Source organism: Caenorhabditis briggsae, assembly GCF_000004555.2.
Source record: "Caenorhabditis briggsae complete genome, chrIII, whole genome shotgun sequence".
Lineage (NCBI taxonomy): Eukaryota > Metazoa > Nematoda > Chromadorea > Rhabditida > Rhabditidae > Caenorhabditis > Caenorhabditis briggsae.
Window position 1 is genome coordinate 6,534,450 of NC_013490.2, and position 10,503 is coordinate 6,544,952.

General features: G+C 38.8%; 1 protein-coding gene across 1 annotated transcript in view; it reads left to right on the plus strand.

Annotated features, from left to right (window-relative positions):
• Window positions 1-5,205: 5,205 nt before the first annotated feature.
• CBG18142 overlaps window positions 5,206-10,503 on the plus strand; it is a gene marked incomplete at both ends in the record, with an annotated part of 7,338 nt that continues 2,040 nt past the window's right edge. Inside the window, 9 exons of the mRNA XM_045243907.1 lie at window positions 5,206-5,279; window positions 5,479-5,685; window positions 6,149-7,946; window positions 8,108-8,263; window positions 8,436-8,591; window positions 8,875-9,030; window positions 9,200-9,358; window positions 9,756-9,950; window positions 10,172-10,327. Of these exons, the coding sequence (XP_045096396.1) occupies window positions 5,206-5,279; window positions 5,479-5,685; window positions 6,149-7,946; window positions 8,108-8,263; window positions 8,436-8,591; window positions 8,875-9,030; window positions 9,200-9,358; window positions 9,756-9,950; window positions 10,172-10,327 (3,057 nt within the window). The remainder of the gene's footprint in view (window positions 5,280-5,478; window positions 5,686-6,148; window positions 7,947-8,107; window positions 8,264-8,435; window positions 8,592-8,874; window positions 9,031-9,199; window positions 9,359-9,755; window positions 9,951-10,171; window positions 10,328-10,503) is intronic.

Consider the following 10,503-nt stretch of genomic DNA (forward strand, 5'->3'; position numbering starts at 1 on the left):
CGGTACTGTAGGTTACAGTAAGTGAGGTACGGTAGCAATCATATCAGCCCCTAGAAAAACCATCTGCAATCTCATTGAATTTCCGTACATACTTTAACCCCTCCACTCCAAACTTTCAACTTTAACCCCGCATATCTCGGTTCCTATGAAATATATCTAAAAGTCGTCAACTGACAGAATGCTTATCATAATATCAAAATATTTTTTCACTTGTTGATATCTTTTACAGAAACCGAGATTGGCTCAAAATTTGGATCATTATATGTTTACGGTAACTACATATTGTCACCGCGCGTGATGGACCCTAGACACTCATACTGTCTAGGGAAAAAACAATAACTATGTATAAGAAACAACTCTTTTCACACGACTATCGTGAGAAATTTTGATTTCCCTCTTTCCTACATTTAATGCGTCCTAATTCCGATATACTGAAAATTTAGGAATTCAAAAAAAATCCCATATCTGGAAATGACTCCCGAGCTTATATTCTTGTGTTATACTACTTCGAAGCACCATTCCTGGATTCTTATCCTCTTTTCGGAAAAATAAATTCACCAGGGATCATTAAGCCGGATAGCCTGCTCGGACTCGAAGCTATTATTCTCCAACGCTCTCTATTCGGCAGAAAATGTTACATTCCTATTTGAATTTTAACAAGTTCTCGGTTCTCCGTGAAGACTGATTCCACCTCTCTACGTTTACAATCTCACAGCCTCCCCACCCAATTAACGCAGTCATCTTCATTGACAGACAGCTGTCGGTAAGACACGGGTTACTGTAGGGCATGCGTCGTTGTTAAAAACGGTTTTCGAAACTACCACAATCATTTCGTAGGCGGAAAAAAGGGGAAGCAATTATTTTTAGATCATTACAATTAGTAAGTTTCTTCAGAGTGTTCCAGGATCTTATTTGCTTAATGCATCCAGTAATAGACAATTCGCAACCTTTAAACACCCACGAACCGTTGACGCCAGCTACCAACTTCCCCCAGCACCTCCTTTTATGAGTCAGAACGAATCAACATAAAACTTATGGGGAGTTGTGATTACATAACAAAAAAGTGAACAATTTTTGTTCTATACAGAAACTCAAAACGATATTTTTTAAGTTATCAATCAAGCTTTTGAAATTGTTCTTCACACATGATACGGATAATTACAAACAAAAAAAATCAGTGGTTTTATAGATGTTGCACGGCATTTCAAAGCAGCGGGTCGAAAATCGCGCCCCAAATAACTTTTAGGCCAAACGAACTTTAATCATTTCAAAGTTGACGTGGATTTGACCTAATTATTTTCAATCAACGCATTGCAACTCGCGATTTTTTGCTCAACGTTTAATAGTTTGGTTTTCAGTCAACGAAATTTGACACGTTGAGCAGTGATTTTTCACGTTCGCTGGGGCCCGTTTTCCGACCAGGCTCTTTGAAATAGCGTGATTTTGTTCTATAAAACTGCAAGTCTTACAGGAGAATCCATAAAATGCACTAACCATACAACCAGCAATAGAAGGGTCCTTAACTTTTCACATTGAGCTAATTTTTTTCGCTTCCAAGAAAATTTACTCAACCGTTGTTAACTGATAAACTATTTATCAGAACTTCAAAAGTTTTTGAAAGTTGACACACATTTTTGAAGCAGAGCCAGAAAAAACAGGTCAATATTGAGAGTGTGGGGGCCCTTCGGCAATTAGTTGCTTTTCAGTTAAAATTCCATAAACTTGTTGATGTTCGGATTACAACTGGCACTGTCAAAATGTTTGTAGGAACCTAAAATTGAAAAAAAAGTATTAATACAGTAACCTATCGTAGTTCTCGCCAACGGCAACATGCATGCAAATCCTAGTGGACCTTCTCCCCCATATTGAATTACGATATTATCTATAGGATACGGTTCTCTACAAAAGTGTTCAAATTACAGTTTCCAATGTTTTTGTTCACATGCGACTTTAAAATACGTAATTGAGACGACGATCTATAACACGATTTAAGATATTCAAAATTTTTAAAATTCTAATCAGTGTCTAGGATAGGTTTCTGACGTCCCTTCTTGGGTTATGTTTGGATTTTTAATGTTTGAAGCAAATACAATGAATTTTGTAAAGAATAGTTCCTACAGTAATCTATCCTGATTTCTACAAAAATCTTTGCCTGAAAAGAGAAAAGGGTTTCCTATCATCCTATATTCTAAAAATAATAATCATAATTAAAAGAGAAAAAATTAAATTAAAAGAGAAAAGGGTTTCCTATCATCATATATTCTAAAAATAATAATCATAATTATATCGTATTATGGTTCTTGGAAAAGTTCATCTACAGTAATCCATGCATTAATGTTCATCAGAATTGCAGTCATTTAGATTATGCATTTTGTGAGGTTTGTGTTTACCATATACCTAGAAGCAACCCAGAAAAGAAATACTCTTCGGTCTTCTCAGTTGACATAATCTCGTGTATCAACCAAATAATTAATCACCGCTGCTCACCTTTCATAAAGGAACGCATGTTGACAATTTCCAGGAGGATAGCAGGAAAAGGAAGATATAGTAATCGAGTATAGATTATACATGATGAAAAATTTTAGGTCATGAAATCAGATGGACATTTTGAAAAACTATTAAAATTCCGTTCATAAACGCCCCTTGAGGAGTTGAACTTGTGGACCCAAAACTGGCTTCGGTGGCATAAGATGAAAAAATAATTTTTTAGACGAAGATTTTCAGCTTTCTGATTTATACAGTTGCTAGTTATTCCTGTCATAGACGACCAAACTAAGTATAAGCACTGAAACTTTCAGCAACTTCCCAGAGGACCTTTAAAAACGTTCAGCAATAGCCAGTTATCATAACTAATCTACCGTAATCCTCCATATCCGACATACGTCATAATCACTTCATCCCTCTTCAATTTCCAAATAAAACACTTCAAAACCCCAAATAATTAAAGGATGCGTCCAGGATATCTTTCGCTTCCTCTTCCTCACTTTAACTCAATTACCGTATCCCCACTCCCATTGTGAATCCTCTCTCTTTTCAATTATTCGTCACCCATCCACACAAAACAACACGAACGTTGGGGCCCGCGTTCTCTTTCTCTTACTTTATGTTTGCCTCTGCTTCTGCGTCTCTCTATCTCTCTATCTTTTTTTTGCGCCTTCAAAATATATATGCGCGCCTGGTGCCGTCCGCTCTCCGTCTCACCATTTATTTACAAACACACATGCACATAAAACTGAATCGAAATGAGGGGAAATAGTGTTCAAAAGCGGGGGAGCGCAGAGAATAGTGTGGGCGGAGCCTATTTATGAGGGTTACGGTAGAATCGAAACTCACTTATTCCTTACAGCTTGCTGTCAACGAGAGGATGGATCCCTCTCTAAACATATCATTACTCTATGATTGATCGATTGAAAAGGAGTCGACATTGCTCCGAGAGTCGCGGTTCCGTCTCTTTCCGTGCGATGCTCTCTTCCCTCGTCTTCTAACTCTCTGCCCCTATTCATGCAGAACTCCGCTCTCTTCCCCGCTCTCCTTTCTCTTCTTCTCCTCGCATCGTCGATAATCGTTAGGGGAAACGAGGGTAATGGAAGGCAGGCATTCATGGATACTGTAGGTGTAGGACACCCTTCCGTCGTGCATCCCATTCACCCTAGAGGCAATGACGTATGGGCGTGGCTTGGTTCTCATTGGTGGCAGGTTGTTGTCCCCTCTGTACCCTGGTTTTATCTCTGCGCCTCTCTATTTCTCGATTTCTCTCGTCGATACTGCCTTTGGCTGTTGCCCTGCCTCACTGGTTTGTTTCGTTCTGTAGCACCCAAGCATTTTCCCTCATTCCTTCGCTTTTGCAAAAAAACATTTTCCTACTTCCAATAATATTATATTTCTCAATCGGATTTAAATCTAAGATTGCCCTTCTCATACTACAATCTGGATCTACAGTTTAATTATTCTAAATACAAGCATACATTATTGATTTGACTTTCCATATTAGCTAATATAACACTTTAGGATTCTCAGATTTTTGGGTCGCAAATCATCCGTTTACGATGCTCCTTGATTCTCTCGTTTTTGAAAAACACTGTTTCAAAAAAATCAATATAGAGACAATTATCGCTCATTGATTATTCAACAGAGGGGTTATCCCATTTAGGGTCTCTGGGGACAAATGAGATAATGGATCTGTAGAGGTGCAATTGTTCTTTATTTGAATTTTTAAAATCTGTTTATTGTATTTTTGAATTGAAAATTTGACCTATAATTTTATTTCACTTTTGAAAGTTATTAGCCTATTGTTACCGTAAACACTCAAATAGGTCGTCCACTTTGAGACTATATATCTCATTCCCTGGGAAAAATATCAAAAAGAAGCCAACTGACAAAATGTTTATCGTAACATCAAAAATATTTTGTCAGTTGGTCACTTTTTGTTATCTTTCACAGTAACCGAGATGAATAGACTCAAAGTTGAAAGTTAGGGTGACGTTCTATCAGTGTGTTTATGATATGTTCTCGCGTTCAGTCAGCTATGATTTTTAGACTTCTATGATAACATCATGTTCTCCAGCTCATTAGACTTACTATTACGGGGTCAAAGCTCAATAGGACTGGGAAAACAACAGATTGAAGTAGATTTATTCTTCTTTTATAAAAATCTTCAATTAATATCATGATCAAAATGTTTTAGTTCAAAGAATCTAAATGTGATGACTCTCCAACTGATAACCCAATTAAGCAAATAATGGCTTATATGGGAAAGCCTTTCAATGGAACGTTTTTTATTCTGTGAGAGGTCACTTCTCTTCTTCGTCCTTCTTCTTCATTAAAGGAGGCGAGACAGCAAAAATTTCGGGGGACAGTTCGGGGGACAAAATCGCGCCGCGCTTATGTAGACCATCGGTCGCCAGGCGCCTTCGCGCCCCCGTAGCTCAGCCGGTAGCGGCGCTGTACCCCTGAGCTGCCTGTCATGAGTTCAACCCCTCATGGGGGTAGTCTATGCAAAAAATCAGGAAAACTTTTTTTTTTGGTGTCTGGCCTCCTTTAACTGTTCTCTTCCCGCCTCTAAATTGGTTCATCTCCTATCCCCTTCTCTCTTCATATCGCATTCTATATTCTGATTTCTATCTCTATCAATTTAAGTATCATCTAAATTTTCAGGGTAAAAACACTTTTTGTGATAATTCGATCCTCCACCTGACAACTTCCAGGATGAGTGGAAGAACATCAAGGGGGAGGAAAAGAGCTTCGAAACCCGATGACATGCTTTCTCGGGAAGAGTTGGAGTAGGTTTTTTAAAACCTTGAATTTAAAAAAAATACATATAATCATTGGAGCCAAAAACAAAATATACAATTTGCTAACAGAAAACGTTTTCGCTGAACATGTTTGGGAGATTTCCTTTTTTGAGATTTCCTTCCAAATATGACTGGACTCAACATTTCTCTTTAAACTCTAGTATGATAAACATCTCATTAGTTTCAGGGGAATGTACCCAGCACAAACCCAAGGCACAGGCAAAGATAAGGTAACCTTCAAAAGACGACGTCGTCTGACTCCCGAACCAGAAAACGAACTGAGACGGAACGAAACTAAAGCGAAGCCGAAGCCAGATGCACCAAATTCGTTGATTCCCTATGGAACAGGGTCTTACATTTTAAGCTTATCAGAAGCAACGGAGAAGTCGTTTGAGTAAGTTTTTAATTTTTTTTATAACTCAAATTTCCATAAAACCTGTAATAGAAGGGCCCAAACACTACCAAGTTCAAATTGATCTATCTCGGTTCTTGTGCGAAATATCCAAAATGTGTCAACTGATGAAATATTCTTGATAGTATGATAAACAATTTATCAGTTGACAACTTTTTTATTTCTTTGACAGGAACGGAGATAAATTGGCTCAAAGTTATAAGTTAGGGGTCCATCTATTACAGGTTTTACGGTAGAAAAATAATCAAAGAATCAAAGACATCCTGAAAAATTACTGGTTTCTAGAACATTCCAAGCTCGTAAATCAGATAAGAGACTTTTTTTTGAAAGTTTTTTTTAAAGAAACCCAAAAACGTTTGTGATTTCCTGATTATTTGATAAATATTCTCTCGCCCACTACAGTATATTAAATGGATAAACTCCAAAAAATTAAAAACGTTTTCAGCAATGCCCTGATCAGCCCGTTCACCCAACGAGACCTAATTATGTGTTTCATTCGTTTCCCATGGAATGCGAAGAACGAGAGTAAGCCGCTTGAGATGAATATCGCAATCTCCGCAGTATACAACATGGATAAAGTTGCGGAAGTGTTGATGGAAAAGTTAAACATTCCAAAAGACGTTATGAAAATGGCTGTATCTCCAGCCTCAAAGCGCTCAGTGAATGGTACCACTACTCTTCGAGAACTTGCACACAAAGACATATACATGCCACATGTATTGTTGAATGTGAGTATTGTAGAAACGGATCCAGCCAAGAAGAAGTTCGATGAAGCAAGAAAGAGGCAAGAAGAAGAAAGAAAACAACCCAGCCCACAAAGGTCTCATGGAAACCCTGATGATTTGAATGGAATCCAAGCCGCACCAGAGACTACCAGAGCTCCGATCGGTTCCGTAATTGCTCATCGAAACATTGAGGACATTGATTATGTCAATGTACTTACAAATGCTTCTCCAGTGGTCCGAAATTCTGGACAAGAAGTCGTAGCTCCACCTACTATAAAAGCTACCATTCCAGCTTCTATCCAACAGAATCTTAATGGAATGGAATTGAATGCGTATCATCAACAGTCAAAGCAAGTGCAGCCACCACAACGACCACGGCATGAGCCGATTCAGCGGAGAAATCGATATCAACAACGGCAACAAAGGGAGCTTCAAAAAGCTCTTCTGCGCTGTCAACAAGGACCAGGACAACCGATTCGTCTAGTTCTACCGATTCCTCAACGACAACAATTGCCGATCCAGCAGACAAATCAACACCAACAACGGCAACAGCTTCAGCCTCAACAAGTTCCTCCCCAGCCACCGCAAAGGCAAGATCAGCCAATTCAGCCGATTCGTCTAGTTCTTCCGAATCCACAACGGCAAGAACAACTAATCCACCCAATCCAACATGAAGATCAACTCCAACAACACCAGCAACTGCAGCCTCAACCAGATCCTCGCAGCCCACCACAACTACACCATCAACCGAATTCTGTAGTTCTCCCAAATTCACAACGGCAACAGCAGCCGATCCAGGCAATTCAACAGGAAGATCAACACCGACAACAGCAAAAACTTCACGCTCAACCAGCTCCTCTCAGCCCACCACAACGACAAGAGCAGCCGATCCGTCTAGTTCTCCCGAATTCTCAACGGCAAGGACAACAGACGCATCAACAGCAACAACGGCAGCAACTTCAGCCTCAACCAGCTCCTCTCCATCCACAGCAAAAAATGAAAAATGTTCCACTTTCGAAGGTTTCCAGCATGGTTTCTTATGAAGATCTTCCTCCCTCGAGAATCCCTCCTCATCGTCTTATACTCAATCCGACCACCTCTCGTCCACCTCATCCCGAACAAAATCAAGGATTGGAAAAAGACAGATTTGGTCATCTCTATGCAGAATTTTCGGTGGGGGACAAACGGAGAATTCTGAACGAATATCCAAGCGGAGATATAACTGACTATTCAAAAGCCAATGATGACGAGATTCATGAATTTTTCAAAGGGTTCCAACCAACACGCCTTCTACAAATTCTCAATATTAATAAAGCGAAGTACTTATTCAATATGAAGACTATTGAAGATCAGATGAGGAAGGGATCATCTGGGGAAGAAATGAACAAGAAGTCGAATTGGCAGGTTTATAAAGATAAAACTGACACCATAGACCGGCAAATCAGGGTTATCGAAAAAGCACTAGTAAGTACTACGGTTGACGCGAATTCGGTCAGAGGGGCTCCACCACAACCACAGGTGCGTTATATTTTTCTTTTGAAATGGACCAAAAAATCACGATTTCCATTCACATCATCCAACCCTAACTTATGCATTTCTCGCGGAAAAGAACCAACTTGATTTTAAATTGTGTCAAGAACTCTAATTTTTCGAAAAACTTTCAGATTTACTTTTTTCAGCTTCCTCACCAGCAAACCGGTCCAAGTATCCAGCCGATTCTCGCGAGAGCTCCCGGCCAGTCTTCTAATTTGCCAAACGATCAAACAGCTCAAAAACAACAACCAATTACAACGGTGGATTCGAATTTGGTCAAAGTGGCTCCATCACAACAACATGTGAGTTATATTTTGTTACTGATACTGTATCCAAAAAATCACTATTTCCATTCACATTCATTCATTCTTGTGTAAAACCCCCAAATTAAACAAAAAACTTTTCAAATCAGTTCGGATTTCGAGTAAATCTTTTTGTCGTCTAATAAAAACACGATAATCTTACTTTTTTCAGCCTCCTCTCCAGCATGTCGGTCCAAATATTCAGCCTATTCTTGCTAGAACTCCCGGCAAGACGGCTAATGTATCAAACGAGCAATCAGTTCAACAACGACAACCAGTTACTACGGTAGACGCGAGTTCTGCTAGAGTAGCTCCACCACAACAACAGGTGAGTTAAATTTTGTTCCTGAAGTTGCATATACAAAAAAATTACGATCTCCATTCACATTATCAAATTACTCGTCACTGGATGCTGGTTTTCCTTTTTTTGCGTAATTTCGTGTTTGATAAGTCTGAAATCTTTGAAAAATACATGTTGAACTTACTTAAGAGGGTCCTAAAATTGAGAGAGGATATACATTTGTTTCCCTAAAAATCTTGAAAAGCGAGTCAAATCCCAATTTTTTTAACTTTTCATATTAGTGAAAGCACAATAAAATAACTTTTCTCAGCATCCTCGCCAGCAAACTGGTTCAAATGACCAGCCTATTCTCGCCAGAGCTCCCGACCAAGGAACTGATTTCTTAAAGAGTCAAACAGTTCAAAAACAACAACCAGTTACTACGGTAGATGCGAGTATGGTCAGAGTGGCTCCATCACAACAACAGGTGAGTTACATTTTTTTAACCGAAATTGTATACACAAAAATCACGATTTCCATACATATTGTATTTTTGTGCCAAAACCCCTAATAAATTTTCTTCAACTCTTCAAATCAGTTTAGATTTTGAGAAAATCTTTTTATGGTCTAATGCACTATACGTTTTCATTTTTCAGCTTCCTCGCCAGCAAATCGGTTTAAAGATTTCGCCGATTCTTGCGAGATCTCCCGGCCAGGCCTATAGTTTGCCAAGTGGTCGAATAGTTCAAAAACAGCAACAACCAGTTAATACGGTAAACGCGAACTTGGTTAGAGTGGCTTCATCACAACAACAGGTGAGTTATATTTTTTCTGAATTTGTATACACAAAAATCACGATTTTCATTCACATCATGGATCCAAACCTAAACTTTTTCGGCACTGAATTCTGATTTTTCTTTTTAAATTCAAAAAAACTGTGTTGGGTTGGATAGATCGGCAATTCGAGTCCCAAATTGAGTTCCAAATTAAATAATGGATAATTTTCGAGCTATAGAACACCCTAACGAGTGTTCTGACTATGAGATTGAAAGAAGAAATACAGTTCCTTGCTTCAAAATCTGGAAAAGCAACGTTTTCTATTTTCTCGCGGAAAATAATCGAAAAAAATTAAGCATACTTCCAAACCTGGAAACTTGGTTTCGTTTTCCGGATTTTCTATTTTTATTCCATCTTCCTTACTCCCTTTTTCAGCCTCCTCGCCAACAAATCGGTCCAAATGTTCAGCCAATTATTTCGATATCTCCTGGTCAGTTATCTAATTTGTCAAAAGGGCAAATAGTTCAACAACGACCACAGCAACAACCAATCATTACGGTAGACACGAATTTGGTCAGAGTGTCTCCATCACAACAACAACAACAACAACAACAACAACAACAACAACAGGTGAGTTATATTATGTAACTGATACTTTATCTTAAAAAAATCAAGATTTTCATTCACATCGGCCCTCAGATTTTTCGACACTGAGTTCTGATTTTCTTTTTTTTTTAATTAAAAGAATGAGTTGAAATCATTGAAAAGTCATGTTACGATTTGAAGATCTTTAAACTTCGTCCGTTTTCCGGTTTTTCTATTTTAACTCCTTCTTCATTACTTTTTTTCAGCCTCCCCGCCAGCAAACTGGTCCGAATGTTCAGCCTATTCTTGCGAGACCGCCCGGCCAGTCCTCTGATTTGCCAAGCGGACAAACAGTTCAAAAACAACAACCAATTACTACGGTAAACGCGAATTTGGTCAGAGTGGCTTCATCACCACAACAAGTGAGTTAGATTCAGTTACTGGCCTTGTGTATTCAAAAAAATTGTCTATTCAAAATTATTGTCTATTCAAAATAATCGCGCGGGTGAACGAGTAAAAATGTCTGCGTCTCTACAGCGCCTCTACAGGTTTGGAGACTCTGCTACACGTTATCTTATCGTTCACCCGCGCGATTATT